General features: G+C 43.4%; 1 protein-coding gene across 5 annotated transcripts in view; it reads left to right on the top strand.

Moving 5' to 3' along the window:
• PTK7 (protein tyrosine kinase 7 (inactive)) overlaps positions 1 to 19,662 on the top strand; it is a 121,518-nt gene that overhangs the window by 87,164 nt on the left and 14,692 nt on the right. For 4 of the 5 annotated variants that reach the window (XM_085894145.1, XM_085894148.1, XM_085894143.1 and 1 more), the window contains 4 exons: positions 8,262 to 8,468; positions 10,021 to 10,176; positions 16,313 to 16,545; positions 16,662 to 16,742. In XM_085894145.1, coding sequence (XP_085750271.1) covers positions 8,262 to 8,468; positions 10,021 to 10,176; positions 16,313 to 16,545; positions 16,662 to 16,742 — 677 coding nt within the window. The remainder of the gene's footprint in view (positions 1 to 8,261; positions 8,469 to 10,020; positions 10,177 to 16,312; positions 16,546 to 16,661; positions 16,743 to 19,662) is intronic. The other variant, XM_085894144.1, reaches the window with a different exon arrangement.

Below are 19,662 nucleotides of genomic sequence, written 5' to 3'. Positions count from 1 at the left end.
TACTTTCTTCATCTCTCTGACTATCCCACTTCTTTTTCGCCAACCCCTTCTTCCTTATATTTTCCTGTACTTCCTCATTCCACCACCAAGTCTCCTTATCTTCCTTCCTCTGTCCAGATGTCACACCAAGTACCTTCCTAGCTATCGCCCTCACAACTTCTGCTGTCGTTGCCCAATCATCCCACCCATCTTTACCACCATCCAACGCCTGTCTCACCTCCTCCCTAAATTCCACGCAACAGTCTTCCTCCTTCAGCTTCCACCATCTGGTCCTTGGTTCAGCCCTCACTCTCTTCCTCAACCTCACCTCTAAAGTCATCCTACAGACCACCAATCGATGCTGTCGAGCTACACTCTCCCCTGCCACCACCTTACAGTCACGAATCTCTTTCAGGTTGCATCTCCTGCTTAAGATGTAATCCACCTGTGTGCACTTTCCTCCACTCTTGTATGTCACCCTGTGTTCCTCCTTCTTCTTGAAATACGTATTTACCACTGCCATTTCCATTCTTTTGCAAACTCTACCACCATTTGCCCTTCCACATTTCTCTTGTTGAGACCGTACCTACCCATCACCTCCTCATCCTCTTTATTCCCTTCCCCAACATGCCCATTGAAATCTGCTCCAATCACCACTCTTTCATCCTTGGATACACTCTCCACCACTTCATCTAACTCACTCCAGAAATCTTCTTTATGCTCCATCTCACACCCCATATGTGGGGCATATGCACTGACATTCATCATCACCCCTTCAATTTCCAACTTCACACTCATCACTCGGTCAGACACTCTCCTCACCTCCAATACCCTCTTGACATAATCTTCCTTCAAGATTACCCCGACACCATTTCTCCTCCCATCCACACCATGGTAGAACAGTTTGAAACCACCTCCAATGCTCATAGCCTTACTCCCCATCCACTTGGTCTCTTGTACACACAGTATGTCCACCTTTCTTCTCTCCATCATATCAGCCAACTCTCGCCCTTTGCCAGTCATCGTCCCAACATTCAGAGTTCCAACTCTCACCTCCACGCTTCTACCCTTCCCCCTCTCCCACTGCCTCCGGACTCGCCTTCCCCGTCTCCTTCTCCTCCTTCGCTCAGCAGTAGCACAATTTCCACTGGTACCCTGCTGACCACCGGTACCGGTGGCGGTCGTTGGTAACCCCATATATATATATATATATATATATATATATATATATATATATATATATATATATATTATTGGATTCGCTAGATATCCTTTATTGTCGGGTTGTGTGTGTGTGTGTGTGTGTGTGTGTGTGTGTGTGTGTGTGTGTGTCTGCAACGTGAGGCTCCACAGCACAAACCGGCAAACCGATTTCACCCGTTGCTTTCACCCAAACAACCACCCATTGCTATGCAGCGGCCGAAAAACTGGTTCACTATTTTCAATACTTGTCCTACAGTTTTGAATGTGGAGAAACGAGACTTCGGAATTAAACACTTCAAGATATTTAGAAAATTTTACTTGAGCCGATTTTTGATTTAGGTTTTATTTTTCAAATGGTAGTCCTTCAAAAATAGAGCGTCTATTTACCGTCATTTTTTTATGAGGGGCTTAGGAAAGTGGGCAGAGCTTAGGAAAAGTGGACGTGGGTGATGAAAAGTTGGCGTGGCTTATGGAAAGTGGACGGGGCTTATGGAAAGTGGACGGGGCTTATGGAAAGTGGACGGGGCTTATGGAAAGTGGACGGGGCTTATGGAAATTGGGCGTGGCTTATGGAAAGTGGGCGTGGCTTATAAAAAGTGGGCGTGGCTTATGAAAAAGTGGGCGTGGCTTATGAAAAATGATGTGTGGCTCAGGAGGCGGTCAAACAAGAGCATTGAGAGAAGTTTATCGGGTTTTGTGTGTGTGTGTGTGTGTGTGTGTGTGTGTGTGTGTGTGTGTTTCTGTGTCTGCAACGCGAGGCTCCACAACACAAACCAGCAAAACCGATTTCGATGAAACTTGGCGAACAGGTGCCATATGGCCTGGGAGTGTGCGCGTTTGAGTTTCGTTGCTACGCAACCACCCGTTGATATGCAGCGGCTGCAAAACCGCGTTCACTATTTTCAATACTTGTCCTACAGTTTTGAATGTGGAGAAACGAGACTTCGGAATTAAACGCTTCGAGATATTTATAAAATTTTACTCGAGCCAATTTTTGATTTAGGTTTTATTTTTCAAATGGTAGTCCTTCAAAAATCGGGTGTCTTTTTACCGTCATTTTTTATGAGGATTGCCAGTTGGCAAAATACGCAATAGGAAAAATCTTGCCAGGCAGAGGAACAATTGTATGTGAACCAATACGTCTTGGCAATGAATCTCCGTCGGTGGATCGGTCAGAATGAAAAGCATCGTATCCAGTGCTTCGATCCTAGCGGATCCCTCGTCGCCTACCGGCTTGTGTATATGTATGTATGTGTATATATATATATATATATATATATATATATATATATATATATATATATATATATGTATATGTATATGTATATGTATATATATATATATATATATATATATATATATATATATATATACATATATATATATATATATATACATATATATATATATATATATATTTGTACATGGTTTCCATAAAGTCTGAAGACGTCGGCAAATATACATTATAAATGATTTTTTGACACTACATTACAATACATGACTTGTTCAATGACATTACATGACGTTCAATGTGTTGTCCCTCGAGAAATGCACAGTACAATGAACGCGGTGCATTAATGCAGCATTTCCATCAATCCCCCCACATGCATCCATGATGCTTTGCCTCAGCTTGTCTGTGATTTTCACTGAATAAACCTGCACCTTCAGCATACCGCAGAACAATTAATCAATCAAGGAGGAGGTGGTCTTTGTTTGCTTTGCCTTGTTCTGCATGTTCTTATAGACCTTCGTATAAGGTGCTATGACAGCGTCCATCTCTCGCTTGAATTTCAAGCACCTCTCTATGAAGACTAGCGAAAACCTCTCAAGATATGTGCCTCATTCTGCTTTATCCCAAGCGTTCTGTTTCACGCTCCTCAACTTAACTTTTTTTCCCCCTCCTCTCTTCAAAACAAACAAATATTTTCGCTCAAAAAAGATCACCAACTCATTCTGCCACTCATTTCTTTCCTTAGTTCATTCTTTATTCCTTCCTTTCTCATTACCTCCCAATTGAGCCAACATTGCTCATAATTGAATTAATTTGCTTCTTTAAAAGCTTTTAAAAACATTTTATAATGTTTCATTTGTCATATTTCACTAAAACCCCTCATGTTCTTTCTCTTCATATCAACCCACATGGTCTTCTTATTCATAAGTATTTACTGTCAGGAACACCCCACAATGTAAGTGAAAGACTAGTGAAAACTAAATTATGCAATATCACACAATTACAAACTAAATCACGCGATATCACGTGATGAAAGTCCGTAGGCACGATATGGAATGAGTAACTGAGTCTGCGATGGAGGGCAGCGTGGGGCTGTGAGGTGAGACGGAGATGCGAGGTTGTCTATTCCTCCACGCTAGACCATGATAGAGCAAAAGACCCATGCTGTGATCGGCACATTTTACTGCAATAAATCAACCCGATTAAGCGAAACCACGATGCGGAAAAACCCACAGTCGGGGCGGACCCTGCGTATTTACATTTTTTTTTTCTTTCAATTTTCATTTATTTAACTTTTCAATTACTGACTTTTTTCCAATTTACAATTATTTTCAAAAAAAAAAATCCCATTTACTGTTGGACCGACATTTATGGATGCACTACTTGTGGACCTCGTGTATTCGCGGTTGATAAAATGCGACCTGCTTGTTTTTTCGGCCGTGCTTCGTATGTTTGCGGGTTTTTTGTGGGCGCAAAAAACATACATTCCACGAGCCGTGCATATAACACAGTTCGAAAACATATCTTCTACCAACCATGCATAGAGCAGCTGAATGTACGCAAAAAAGATATCTTCCATGAGCTGCGCACAAGACCTGCTTCTACATTCACGGTCCTGTGCTTCACATTTTCATGGTTTTTCGAGGGTGCAAAAAACACATGTTCCACGAGCCAACCTATCCGGCAGGTTACAAACACATATGTGCGGCATGTCCCACCATTTACACAATAAACCTAGCTGCACACCATGTCCCACCATTCCCGCTGTAAAGACACTCCACTGTATCTACCAGCTGCTGCGCAAGATGTCACCCCCCGCGAGTCCTACAATTTAAAGCTCTCCACCACATCTGACACCATATGCAAAAGACATTATCCGCCATGAGTTATACAATTAAAATGCTTCACCACATCTATAACCAGCTGCTAAAGATGTCATTCTCGCAAGTTATGCAACCAAAACGCTTCACTGCATCTACCACCAGTTGCATAAAACGTTGTCTCCCACCAACATCCCCCACAAACAATGGGTAGATTACTCACCCCTCCCACAGCTACCCAAAATTCCCGCATGGCTACTTATGTGCAGCATGTCCTGGATCTCAATCATTCTTCTCGTCCCGCTGCCTTGACCAGTGTTTTGCTTCTTGCTCTGCTCATTAATCAAACATGGCTCCCAAGTGCAAGACCAGTGCCGGAGATGCATTGACTGCCAAGAGGCAGAAGGTGATGAGCCTGAGCAACAAAGTTGAGTTGTTGGACTGGCTTTCGCGAGGCGCGATAGTGTGGCCTCTGTGGGTTGACCCTATAGATTAAACGAATCCACCGTTTGCTACATACGGAAGAACGAGAAGGCAATCCGAGAAAGCGTTGCGGAGAGCACTGTCCCGAGCACTAAAGGGGTCGCCCAGGTCTGGGATGTCCACATAGAAAAGATGGAGAAGGCTCACAATGTATGGATGGAGGACAATGTGCAGAAGAACATGCCTGGAAGCGGACCTCTCATTCTCACAAAGGCGATAGGTATGTAAGCGCATCTGGCTGGTGTGGGTGACGCTAGTGCAGGTGGCGCTGGCATAAATGATGTGTGTATGAGCATTGTGGGTACGAGCAACCCCAGTCCATTCCAAGTGAGTAGGGGATGGTTTTACCACTTGAAGAAGCTATGGTCTCCGCAATGTCAAACTGTTCGGCGATCGTGCCTCCGCAGACCACGGGGTGGCAAAACGTTACCTATTAAACTCACGCAGCTCATTGAGGAGAAAGGATACCTGCCAGAACAAGTGTTCAAAGCTGACGAGACCGGCCTGTTTTGAAAAATGATGTCAGTGCAAACTTTCATCTCGAAGCACGAGGGGATAGCATCGGGGTTCAAGGCCGCAAAGGACTGGGTATTTCGCCTCCTCTGTGCAAAAGCAAAAAGGGACTGGATGACGAAGCCCATGACGCTGCACGCAAACTTTTATCTCGAGGCACAAGGGGACAGCATCGGGGCTCAAGGCCGCAAAGGACTGGTTCTTTCTTCTCCATGCCTGGCGTTGGCTTAATGGCTGGAGTAGTGGGCTTGAGATCCTCGGGTCCTGAGTTCAAATCCCGCTTGGCTGTTGAATTAATACCAGGTGGGGTTGACTCAGCCTGTCATCCTTCCATTGTCGGCAAAAATGAGTACCAGCTTGCTGGTATCCTGCGTCGGAGTGGCAACCTGTCCAGGATTGTGCCCAATAGCCCAGGAGACCGCTTAGGCAGCACCAATGCTCTGCACAGAGTATGGTCCCAATGGATGGATGGATTTCTTCTCCTCTGTGCAAAAGTATAAGGGGACCTTATGACGAAGCCCATGACGCTGCACCGCTCCCTGCACCTGTGTGCTCTCAAGGGCAAGAACAAGCACACGCTGACCGTGTTTTGGACTGCCAACAAGAAGGCATGGGTAACGGCAGCAATTTTCATGGACTGGTTCCATCACTGTTTCGTCCCTCAGGTGGAGAGGTACCTGGAAAAAAAAAAAACCCAAAAACCTTGTGTTCAAGCTTCTTTCCTGCTCATTGTTAATTCTCCTGGCCACCCAGGGGACCTGAAGGTGGCTCACCTGATATTCGAGGTGATCTTCCTGCCACCCAACACCACCTTTCTGATCCAGTTACTCAACCAATGGGTAATCTCGACTTTCAAAATGTATTATACCCGCTGCACCTTTTGCTGCATTTTGGATGTGATAGACTCCGACCCAGAGCTCATCATCAGGAAGTGTAAGAAAGAGTTCAACATAGCCCACTGTATCAGCGCCATCAAAGAGTCCCTGAACGAGGTGAGAGCTTCCACCATCAATGCCTGCTGCTACAATCTGTGGCCACAGGCAGTAGGGAACTTTACAGGCATTCCTAACAACACTGATGAGAGGCATGAAATTGTCGGGTTGGTACGGCAGGTGGGATGGAAAGGCTCTGACAAAATGGAGCCTGAGGGGTTTCATGATCTTATTGCCTCGCATGCCGAGGAGCTCATCGAGGAGGTGTTTGGACGCCTTTGCAAAAGTTTCTGAGGAGGAGGCAGGCAGTGATAAGGAGTAGGAGGTGTTGAGGTCCAACCTCACGGTGAAGTTTCTGGGCGAGATGCTGTAGGACCTGCCGATCCATTCATGGAGATGCCGATCCGTTCATGGAGACGCCGATCCGGTCATGGAGACGCTACCTGCTGTTGTTGTCTTTTTTATTTATTTATTTCTCTTTTATGCTGTGGTTGGTTAAGCACTTTTAATAAACTGAAATCACATTTCTTCAACTAGAGGGGGAGCACTCGGGAGAGTGCAAAACCTCCGCCGCCAATACTGCTGGGTCACTCAAGTGAACCTTATCTTATTCATTAAATATGATGTCAACAGTGCTGACAGTTATAGTTCTTTTCTCCATTTTTTTTTGGGGGGGGGGGGGTTGGAAATCACTTAAAACATGTAGAAATGCAAAAAAAAAAATTTTCTATTACAATCTTTTTTGGGGGGGGGGGAAATCACTTCAAACATGTAGAAATGCAAAAAAAAAAAAATTCTTAATTTTTCTGGGGGGGGGGGGTTGGAAATCACTTAAAACATGTAGAAATGCAAAAAATTCTTTGGGGGGTAACAATTCCTTTTGGGGGGTTGGAAATCACTTAAAACATGTAGAAATGCAAAAAAATTTCTTTTGGGGGGGGTAACAATTCCTTTTGGGGGGGTTGGAAATCACTTAAAACATGTAGAAATGCAAAAAAAATAAAAATTTTCTCTAAATTTTTTTTTTTGGGGGGGGGGGGGACCAAGTCCAAAATTTCATGGCATGATCCTTGGACCATACCCCACCCCCCCCCTCCCCACCAAGTTTCGTCGAAATCCGTCTTGGAGTTTTTCCGTAATACTGTTCACAAACAAACAAACAAACAAACAGAAAGGGGTGAAAACGGTAACCTCCATCCATCTTCGAAGATGGCGGAGGTTAACAAGCATTGGAAACGGTACCTGGTGATGTCGATTTTTTTTTTTATGCCTCCACACCAAGGGTGCTGGAGGCATTATTTTGATTTGTAAACATTTTTTGTGAACTTTAATCATGCGCATTCATGGTCAAAGAGATTTTAAACTTTTAAAATTGTCCTCTATGAATCAGGAACTGCCAGGAACCTATCCCCTTTTCCCCCATTGAAACAATGGCCCAACATTTGTGGTGTCGACATTCGCGGCTTTGCCATTTGCGATATTTTTCATGAATCACAAACTGCTGGGAAGCTATCTCCCCCTTTTTTCCATTGAAACAATGCCCCAACATTCACAGAATTTTCAAGGAACACATCCCCTACGAATGTCAGGGTCCGATAGTATTTAACTTTTCAGTTAATTAATTTTAAAATTATTATGGTTCCCGTCAGGAGGCATTAAGTTTTTAGTATTGGTGTCCGTGGTGTCTCACTTTTTGAAAAAAATCACAAAAAAAGAAAAACGTTTGTTTTCATTGTGAGGTAGAATTTCAAGTCCTACCTATTGGCTAATATAATGAGTTGGCTATACCAGGAACCATCATCGATCTCCGATCGCAGCCCTCTAGTTTATCCATGGTTTGCTGACTGCATATTATTTTTCACTGCTTTCTATAGCAAATGTAAACTTTAATTCACATTTTAAGTCAGAATGGAATATGTAGATTTGTACTTGATAATTAATAGGGATTGCAGATGATTTGGAGAGGGGGAGAATGTTGGAAAATTCCCTTTTGGAATTTTGGAGAAGTTTAATTTTGATATTAGAAATGGTTTTATAATCATGCTGTTGCCTTTTACCGACTAAATGAGATTATTCCTTTTCTTTGGTTCCATGACCCAGCAGACCCTCAAACAGCTCTAAGACCAACAGAGGATCCAAAACCATCTCCATACCGCATGATCCAAACAATTGGACTGTCTGTCGGGGCTGCAGTGGCATATATCATTTTGGTTTTGGGCCTCATGTTTTACTGCAAGAAACGGCGGCAGTCACGTAGCGGCAAGAAGGTCTCTGGCTCGGAGGAAACCGAAGCTGAGCATCTAAATGGTTGGTTGCTCTGAAGATGCATAAGAAACATTGTGAAGTTCATTTGGTTGAAACATTTTATCCAATCTCTCCTGTGAAATCAATTTGCTTTAAGAAACTAATCTATGCATCATAATTATTTTTTTTACTTACAAATAACCTTTATTTTGGGGCAGTTACTTGTTATGGTTGTAAGATTAGGGTAACATTCACTGATTAGGATCGATTGTCCCAAAGGTTTTTAAAAAAATTGTCTTTCCTGTTTATTTTGTGTTTTATGCCTTGTGTGTCTCTGTTTCAAAGGTTTAGTCCATATTTACCCCACGCACATGAAGTGAAAAATCAGGGTTAAGCAATTGGTTCATGTCCGTTTGTCTTTTCAGTTTATGAATTTGGAACAACTTACTTAAATTGAACTTTATATTTTTAACATCAATGGGAAGTCAAACCTGTCATTGAACAGTACTTTGTCTCTTAACTCATCCCAATTGCACATGAGCAGAGAGGAGTGAGATAATTTTTTATCTGTCTACCTGACAGTCAAACAAAATTGGGAATCATTTTAGACAGTAAACTCACTGTTTCTAAGGATATTATAAAGGACACAAACAACAGGCACAAATAACTGCCATAACATGTTAGAAAGGGTGATGTAATGGACACTGGGTAAAACGGCGATAAAACCGGGAATTGATTTATTTGTACACCTTTAACCTCTCTTTAAACCTTTATTTAAATTGAATTGTGTATATATATATATATATATATATATATATATATATATATATATATATATATATATATATATATATATATATATATATATATATATATATATATATATACTTGAACACTGTAAAACAGAAATCACCTTTTCAATACTTCAAAGAACCTCCAGTGTTGCAGAACTTGGACAAGTTATATACAGTGGTGTACGTAATAGCAGCTGTCAAGCGCAGCTCTTGGGGAAGTGGGAGTGGCATGTGAGAGGGTGCAGTGTCGGGGTGAAGAGGAGGCAGTCGATCTGGCTATGTACGATTCCGATTGACTCTGCATTCTGTGATCATTAAAGCCTCCATCTTCTAAACTGTGATTCAACGTCATCCTATTAGTGCATAAGGGTTGTGTATAAGACTGCTTCAGTAGTGCTAAACTTCCAGATTTTTGAAAAGATCTCTAAAATCATTATTCTATTTGAATTGAAGTTTATTGTTGAACAATGTGTGGGTATTGTGTTCTATGAACTCTCTAGTTATTTAAGAACTAACTGTAAACTTTAAGTTTTAGGGTGAGACCCGTGCAACCATTTTAGATTGGTAGTAAGGCTTATAGAGGGACATGTTTGCACCACTTGGCAATATTAGAGAACATATGATGGTTATAGCTTATAGCCGTGAAGAGATTTGATCCTTGCTAAATATACTGCATTTGAGCATCATTGGTCCTTCCAATCGATGTGATTGTCTCTGAATTGTTGTGACATTACCAAAGTACACAACATCATTTTCAATATCCGATTTCTTGGAGTTGCTAGATGTTTATTGTAGAGATCCATGTTTGTGGGGTTTGCCAGGTGAGACGCCACAAGTGAATGGTGAAGCACTATCAGAGCTGAAGGATGAGGCAGCTGAGGAGATTGGACTGATGTTGGTGGGTGTGGCGAAAAGGAATAGCGTGAGCGATACACCAATCATTGCTGCACAGCAGTTGCAGCGAATCACCCCGTTAGGTATGTGTTAAGAAAAGATATTGAGGTTGTGGTTGTGGGAGCTGGGGGCTGGCAGAAGTTGGTGGGGGGGGGGGGCATTGGACAAGGCATTCTTCTCTGAATATTCCTGAAGTTAATAGTTTTTTTTGAACCCTCATGATCATATGCAAACCTTTCATTTTCTCTTTTCATCCACATTATCCCAGTTGGCCTTTTGAAGCAATTACAATTGTCAGACCATAATTATTTACAGGTAGGATTAAGGCATGGCACAACAAGAATAGCAATCGTCATACCATTTGACGAAGTGTCACAGCTCACAGGGCACTTGGACATTCTCTTTCTTTCTCTGTGAGAATGCTCTTTGAAACCCAAGAGATCATTCAAACTTCACACAGAGAGAGGTATTTTAAGGAACCATTGGTTTCAATCGTTTGTTGATCTTGGCAGTTATGACTTCACAATGTAGTTTTCTAAACTTTTTTTATTTTGGCTCCCACCAAAAAAAAAACAAGAACTTTAAAAAAGATTGGGCCCTCAGATAATTAAAAATAAATGAATGAACCCATGCACCCCCCCCCCCCCGAAAAAGAAGACTATAAAATGGTGTAAATGCGGGGTTTTGTTCTTCCCGCGCAAAAGCCAGTTTTCTTAACTGCATGACAAAACTGAAGTTTTTGCATGTGTAATGACAGCTTCAGATTGGTTGCGCCAGTATTTGCTATTTGAGTCCACGTTTAACAAAACTGGCAAGAGCAGGGAGCCTTGTGGTCTTTAGTTCTAAAAAAAAAAAAAAGGTGCAAAGTGGGGAAAGCAACGATTCTCCTCGATCTGACTTGACACAAAACCATCACTCCAATTCTATCGGTCACTTTTTATTCTTTCCACACAGAAGTCATGGTTAACTTCTCTGATGACACAATCTGATGGATAAACCAAACACTTCTGATGTCATGTCAAAATCATCCTTCAGTGGAACGTGTGTTATGCACGACTTTACCTTTGAAGGCGAATGAATATTGTTCATGGTCTGCATTAATGATATTGTCACATTGCAGATGATTTAAGTTGATGGCACAGTTTTTCAACAGGCATGGTGCAACTGGAACCATTCTGTGCTGACGAGGATTTTTTAAAAAGCTGGTCATTCATATTGATTATGTCATTAGTTGCTAATGGGTTCTACATTCTCGCCAAAGACCACTTTGTAAAATCTTCCGATGCGTTGCTTTTACCAAACTCTAACATAGAGGCACTATTCTCCGGAGTTCCTTGGCCTTGCTGACAGATCCAATCTTTTTTGATTTTATTATTATTTATCGAAATGAACCCCGAGTGGCTGGATGTTGCTTTCATGCATTCAATAGATGCATTACCTTTCTTGACAGTGATTCATTCCTGACAGCATCAAACTCATTTGCTTTAAATGTGCTGGACTATTGTTGGCTGGCACCGCAACATCCCTTCATAAACGCCACTTAGAGTCATTTGGAGTCTTGGGCTAAATGAATCTGGAAACGGTGCCTATAGAAAGTGTACACCCCTTTTGAAAATGTTCACCTTTTGTTGCCTTATAACCTGGAATTAAATTTCATTAAATCAGACTTTTTCCACCTTTATTTACACATCGTAACCAACAACTTCCAAGTAAAAAAACAGATTCTACAAACTTCACAAAAGTCATTAAAAATACAAAACTAGAACATCTTGTTTGAATAAATGGCACCCCCCCCCCCCCGAGTTAAGAATTGGTGGATGCACCTTTGCCAGCAATTACAGCTGTGAGTTTGTTGGGATAGGTTTCTACCAACTTTGCACAACTTGATTGGGCAATACTTGCCCATTCTTCCACACAAAACTGTTCCAGCTCTCTGAAAACATGGACCACCTTCTCTCCTCTCATCCCAACTCTCTCTTCCTCAAATGTGGTAACTTCAGTTGTCATCATGCCAGTTGGCTGGGTGTGGGTATCTCTCTCACCTGCCATGGTACTTCAGCAAAAGATCTCTGTGACTCATTGGGACTGGCACACTGTCAATTTCCTGACCTGGATCTCAACCAATGGTACTCTATCTCTTCTGGATCTAATTTTGACCAATTTCCCTGAAAATATCTGCTGTTCTTCCTCCAATCCAATCGGTTAATCTGACCACGTGCTTGTTAAAGTAGACATCTTTCTGGCCATTATTAGAGAACCACCTCAGCGCCGTCAAGTCTGGCATTTCACTCAGGCCGACTGGCAGGGACTTCAGGCAGCCATCAAACTTCTCGACTGGTCTCCAATCTCTACTTTCTCCAACATCAACTCATCCTGGGAATTCTTTCAAAGAAACTTACTCTCGATCATGCACAGATTTATCCCCTGTTGTCTTCAGTTGTCCTACCCTTCCTCCTGCCCATGGTACACTGAAGCTTGTGGTGAGGCAGTTGTCCTGAAACAACCTGCCTTTGCGTCATGGAAGGCAAACCCAACTGAAGGTAATCTCCGTTCCTTCCATAAAGCTCAGAACAAGTGTGTATCTACCCTCAGGAGAGCCAGAAAACAACATCTTTCGAATCTCAAGTCTGAACTCTCAAACCTCTCTCCCTCCTCCAAATCCTTGTGACATCTAATCAAGTCTGTTTCTGGTGTATGTTCCCTCTCCATCCCCTCCCTTACCTAAAATGGCCGCACTACTGACATTGCACATGAAAAGGCTGAATTCCTAAACTCCATGTTTACTTCTAAACCCATCGCTTTCTGTACCCAGCTGTTCATGAACTCTGTGTCCTTTTCTCCAAACAAGGTAGAGAGTTTGCTGTCAAACCTCGACTCAGATTCTGCAACCGGTCCAGACAGCATCAGCCCACTTGTCCTATAAACCCACTCTGCTGCTCTTGCTCACCCTCTCGTTTGCTCAAGGTCATCTGCCATCTGCTTGGAAATCAGCAAACATTACCGCTCTGCATAAAAATTACCAGGTCACTCTACCCTGGATATGCTGCTTCTGCTTTCTCAACAATGGATGGAGATGCTCAATGCCAGACATGAAATCAGAACCATATCCCTGGACATATCACATGCTTTTGCACGGTCTGGCACCCTGCAGTGCTCACTTAACTCTCTTCCTATGATATCCAAGGCCATCCCCACTCATAGCTCGCAGACTTCCTCTCCTGTCACAGTCAATGTGTGGCCCTGAATTGAGTTCTCTCATCCCCTCTTCCTGTCCAGGCTGGAGTTTCTCAAGGCAGCATTCTTGGCCCTGTTCTTTTTTCTGGTTTTCATCAATGATCTCTCTGACTCTGGAAAATCGTCTTTGTCTCTTTGCTGATGATTCCACCCTCTGCCGGACCATGTGTCATCCCTCAGATCGGCAAGAAGCAGCCTCTTCATTCTCTGCAGATCTGGATAAAATCACAAGCTGGTCCAACACGTGGAACATGTCTTTCAATCCTGACAAATCTCACACACTCACAATGTCTCTCCGAAAAGACCATCTTTAAAACCCCCCATCAACTTTGTCAACAATCTTCTTGAAGAAGTCCTTTCATTCAAGCTTCTGAGTCTCACGATCTGCCATGATCTTTCCTGGGAAAGCCACATTTCCAGCCTGGCCTCCAAAACCAGTTGCCGACTGGGCATCCTCCATCGTGCAAAGTCCTTCCTTGGCACACTTGAGCTCCTGACTACATACAAAGCTTTTGTCTGCAGCCTGATGGAGTACTGCTCTCCCATCTAGGCTGGTGCTCCCTCCGCTCACCTTTCTTGGCTTCACGCTGTGGAAACCAATGTATTTAGGATCATTCGTATCTCCTGCGATGAGGCTGTCTTTGGGTTTCTCACTGTCTCACCGCAGGCAAGTTAGTGGTCTTTCTGTCTTCTACCATCTCTCTGTCCTCCCCCCCTGCACCTTCCCCACCCCATATTTCCGTAGGGTGCTCAAGGTCTGCCAACAACCCCCTTATGTTAAAACTACCGAAATTTTAGAATCGCTGCTCACCTTCACTCTCTCATTCCTCTTTTTCCCCACCTTTAGAGCAAACTCCCACCTGCTCTTCAATCCCACTCTTCCCTCCAGGTCTCCAAAACAGCTGTTGACCATCATCTCTCATCTTCACACATCCAAAACCACAATCTTTTCTACCCCTGTTAATCCACCTCCTTCAAATTCCCTGCTTTCCTTCTTGAAAGTCCCTGTTATGTAAGGACCTGAAAGTCCGTGTCGTGTCCATCTTGTTTGCCCTGTGTACCCCGCCCCATCCCTCTCCCTTCCACAGATCTCCTCATGTCTCTGTTCCACACTGTTTTATCCTTCCCTCTTGTCTCCTGCTGCCCTTGGTGTACTTTCTGTGTGTTAGCTTTTATTTGAGCCTCGACATTGTATGCAAAAAAAACAACAAAAAAATGCTCAGTCAAGTTATGTGTGGAGCGTTGATGGACAGCAATCTTCAAGTCATGCCACATATTTTCAATTGGATTTAGGTTGGGGCTCTGACTGGGCAACTTAAAAACATTTATGTCTTTGTTCCTTATCCACTCCTGTGTAGCTTTGGTGTGTTTTGGGTTGTTGTCATGCTGAAAGGTGAACTTCCGTCACAATTTAAGTTTTCTAACAGAGGGCAGCAGATATTCCACCAGGATTTTTCTGTACTTTGCTCCATCCATTTTCACTTCTGTGCTGACTAGTGCCCCAACCCCTGCTGATGAGAAACAACCCCATAACATGATTCTGCCACCACCAAGCTTCACAGTAGGGATGGTGTGCTGTGTTGAGTTTGCCCCAAACATAATGTTTTGCATTTAGGCCAAAAAGTTCCATCTTGGTTTTGTCAGGCCACAAAACCTTTTGCCACATGGCTTCAGAATCTCCTGAGTGGTTTTATGTATACCTTAAATGGGACTCAAGGTGGGCTTTTTTGAGGAACGACTTCCTTCTTGCCACCCTGCCATACAGGCCAGACTTGTGGAGTGCCTGAGGATATTGTAACATGCACACAGTGACCAGTCTTTGCCATGAAGGCACATAGCTCTTTCAAAGTTGTCATTGGCCTCTTGGTGGCCTCTCTGATCAGTCTCCTTGCTTGGTCATCCATTTTGGAGGGACAGCTTGATCGAGGCAGGGTCTTGGTGGTACCATACGCCTTCCGCTTCTTAATGATTGTCTTGACTGTGCTCAAGGGGATATTCAAGGCCTTTTGAAATATTTTTATACTCAGCTCGTGATCTGTGCCTTTCCACAACTTTATCCCGGAGGTGTTTTGAGAGCTCTTTGGTGCGACATCTACTACCGAGCAGAGGAAACCTATAGGAACAGCTGATTTTATTCTGAAATAATCAGAATCACTACAATTTAACACAAGTGGAGGCCAATTAACTTGGTGTGTGATTTTGATGGTGAATGGTTACACCTGAGCTAATTTACAATTACTATTATAAGTGAGGTGGACACTTATCCAACCAAGATATTCTAGTTTTGCATTTTAAATTAATTTTCTGAAACTTGTGGGTTACAATATGTAAATAAAGGTGGAAAAAAGTCTCATGTAATGAAATTTAATTCCAGGCTATAAGGTAACAAAAGGTGAAAATTTTGAAAGGGGCTGTCGACTTTCTATAGGCACTCACTTGACCTGTTGAAAGGAGATTTATGCACAGGATCTGTTCTTCTGTTAACATAGGCAGGTTGTTGTCCTCTCAATCTTCTTTTACTCACTAGATCTATTCACTTTCAGCTCTCTGGCCATTATGAGATTATCTTTGCTGCATTCTTTCATTCTTTCATCCATTCCTTGTCATCCTCCCAATTTCAAGTTTATGGCTTTCCTTTTGTCCTTGTTTCAGTCCTTCAAGGAAGATATTCACCACTCACTCTGTTGTTCCCACATATTTGTGGAATTTGTCTTTTCAAAATAATTCCACACTGCTTACCTACCTGCCTTCCTCTACATGAGTGTTTGTGATGAGTAATGTTTTACACATTTGCTCAGCAGTATGTCTTTCCTGCGTGCTTCATCCTCTGACTCCTTGTTGTCCAGCTTTTTTGTGAGCTTCCATCTATTCATTTGTTCTTTTGAAGTAACAAATTGTTTGTTTGATTATCTTGTCTGTAAGGCAAAAACGCTGCATAATGAATGTGGGGTAATGTTGACTCATTTTACCCTTTCTTTCCACCAGGCGAAGGCCACTTTGGGGAGGTTTTTTTGGCACGGCTTCAATGTACTGGAGATGCAGCTTCTGCTGATGAGGCTGTGGTAATGGTGAAGGTTCTCGGGGTGCAGGAGGAGCATGCGCAGGCTGAATTTAGGCGTGAGATGGCGTTGTTTGTACACTCGACACATCCAAACTTGATTCGGCTGCTTGGTGTGGTGCAGGAGCCCAAGGAAATGGTGCTGGAGTACACAGATCTGGTATGAGCTCTGCCTAGTATTTGCTGTTTTAGGGTCTATGACATGGATGAAACACAGTCCTGTGACCCATATAAATATCCAGAGTTTGAAGCTTTGCACCTTTTGGGTTGACGCAGGGTGATCTAAAGCAGTACCTGCGGTTGTCTCGTGGAGATGATGACAAGATCAAGATGAAGCCGTTGACTTCCCAGCAGAAAGTAAGAGCTCTGCAAATGCTAAGATAATTGATTATTTTGGGGGTTGGAATTGGCAAGCATTTCACTTCACCATAACTTGCAAAGAGCCCATCCTTACGGACGGGAGGAAGAGGGAGCAGAACTTGGAGGACATGTTTATTATAGCGCCAACTGTAACACACAAACAAACAAACAAACGTTTTCCCTCTCACAGATAGTGTTGGCGTAATTGGTTCGAGGTTAACAGGGGCAGGTAAAAGATAGGGGATATATAGCGCTTGGGCAAACATGACAGACGATTGCACAGTGTGAGCCAGAATTTTTAGTACTGTAAAGCCTTTTGTTCAGTGACGTCAAGTGCAATACAGGCTGCGGAAATGTCCAGTAGAAAATTGACGTGTCTCAATCACAATGTACAACTAAGTGAACCAGCTGGAAAACGAAGGATCTTTTACAACATTTTGTTGTTGTTATTTAAAAGTATATGGGAGGAGCGCACAAATGTGTGTGTGTACATACATATATATATATATATATATATATATATATATATATATATATATATATATATATATATATATATATATATAATGTTTATTTATTTCTCTGTTTTCGTTCTATATATAGTTCCCAAAGTATCTGTTTGTGGGTTTGCTTGCAAGTGTGTTTTACAGTACCACTGTGAAACGCACTAAGTCCTACTTTCTCCTCCTCCTTCCATCTTCAAGGACGAAATCCTTATCTTCCGATTTTTTTTTTTTTTTTTTTTTTTTTGTATACCTTAGTCGAGGCTCGTATGAGAGCTAACACACAACTCACAGCAAGGAGGCATGAGACAAGAGGGGCGGGAGTGGAAGGGACAAAACAGTGGGGAAAAGACACATTGGGTGAACTGTGGAAGGGAGAGGGATGGGGATGGGACGGGGAACATGGCGAGGGGAAGATGGACATTAAAGGGACTTTCAGGAAGGAAAGCAGGAGAATTGAAGGAAGTGGGCTTGGGTGGATTATCGGGGGTAGAAAAGATCGAGGATTTGGATGGGGGAAGATAAGAGGTGGTGGTGAACAGCTGTTTTGAAAGCCTGGAGGGAAGAATGGGAAAGAATAGAGTGAGGAAGTTTATTCCAAAGGCGGGAAAAAAGAGGAATGAAAGAGTGAAGATGAGCAGTGATTCGTGATTTTGGTAGTTTTACCAGAAGGGGGTTGTTGGCGGACCTTGAGCGCCCTGTGGAAATGTGGTTGGGACAAATCACAGAGAGAGCAGGGGGGGCAAGGCTGGAGAGGAGTCGGTAGAAGACAGAAAGACCACCGACCAACCTGCGGTGATTGAGTGAGAGGCCCAAAGACTCAGCTTCATTGCGGGAGATGCCATTGATCTTAAAAGCCCTGGTTTCGACAGCGTGAAGTCGAGAAAGGTGGGAGGCAGGAGCACCAGCCCAGAGGGGAGAGCAGTACTCCATCAGGCTACGGACAAAAGCTTTGTAAGTGGTCAGGAGCTCAAGAGGGCCGAGGAAGGACTTTGCACGACGGAGGATTCCCAGTCGGCGACTGGCTTTTGAGGCAAGGTTGGAAATGTGACTTTCCCAGGAAAGGTCATGGCAGATAGTGAGACCCAGAAGCTTGAAAGAAAAGACTTCTTCCAGAGGATTGTTGAGAAGGTGGTTGGGGTAGTGTTGTAAACGGTCCTTTCGAAGAGACATAGTGAGAGTGTGAGATTTGTCTGGATTGAAAGACATGTTCCACGTGTTGGACCAGTTTGTGATTTTATCCAGATCTGCAGTGAGCGAAGAAGCTGCTGCTTGCCGGTCTGAGGGATGACAGATGGTACGGCAGAGGGTGGAGTCATCGGCAAAGAGAAATAGAGGATTTTCCAGAGAGTCCGAGAGATCATTGATGAAAACCAGAAAAAGAACAGGGCCCAGAACGCTACCTTGAGGAACTCCAGCCTGCACAGGAAGAGGGGATGAAAGAACTCCATTAAGGGCCACACGTTGACTGCGACAGGAGAGGAAGTCTGCGAGCCATGAGTGGAGATGGCCTTGAATACCATGGGAAGAGAGTTTGGTGAGTAGGGCAGGGTGCCAGACTGTGTCAAAAGCACGTGATATGTCCAGGGATACGGCTCGGATTTCCTGTCTGGCATTGAGGACCTCCATCCATTGATGGGAGAGCAGTAGCAGCATATCTAGGGTAGAGTGACCTGGTCTGAAACCAAATTGATGATTGGAAATCAAGCCATTGGAGAAGAGGAAGGATTTCATGTCTGAAGCGATGATGGATTCCATAACCTCGCTGATGATTGGGAGAAGGCTGATTGGTCTGTAGTTACAGGGATCTGTTTTTGCACCTTTTTTATGCAGGGCAGTGATGTTAGCAGATTTCCAAGCAGATGGCAGATGACCTTGGGAAAATGAGAGGGTGAATAGAACAGAGAGAGGGTGAGCAAGAGCAGAAGAGCAGGCTTTGAGGACACGTGGGCTGATGCCGTCTGGACCGGTTGCAGAATCTGACTCGAGGTTTGAAAGCAAGCTCTCCACCTTGTCAGGAGAAAAGGATACAGAGTCCAGGGACAGTTGGGTGCGACTGGGTAAAGTGGGTAGAGATAGTGATGGGTTTGGGACACAAGATTTAGCTGCAAACACCGAGTTTAGACATTCAGCTTTATCACGTGTGGAATCAGCAGTGCGGCCATTTGAGGTAAGGGAGGGGATGGAGGGGGAACATACACCAGAAACAGATTTGATTAAACGCCACCAGGATTTTGAGGAGGGAGAGAGGTTTGAGAGTTCAGACTTGAGATGAGAAAGATGTTGTTTTCTGGCTCTCCTGAGGGTAGCTACACACTTGTTCCGAGCTTTGTGGAAAGAACTGAGATTGCCCTCAGTTGGGTTTGCTTTCCATGAGGCAAAGGCAAGTTGTTTCAGGACAACTGCCTCGCCAC

This window comes from Eptatretus burgeri, chromosome 9 (genome assembly GCF_056783735.1).
Source record: "Eptatretus burgeri isolate ZD-2024b chromosome 9, Ebu_testis_v1, whole genome shotgun sequence".
Lineage (NCBI taxonomy): Eukaryota > Metazoa > Chordata > Myxini > Myxiniformes > Myxinidae > Eptatretus > Eptatretus burgeri.
Note: the sequence above shows the minus strand (reverse complement) of the source record. Positions and strands in the feature narration are given on the sequence as shown.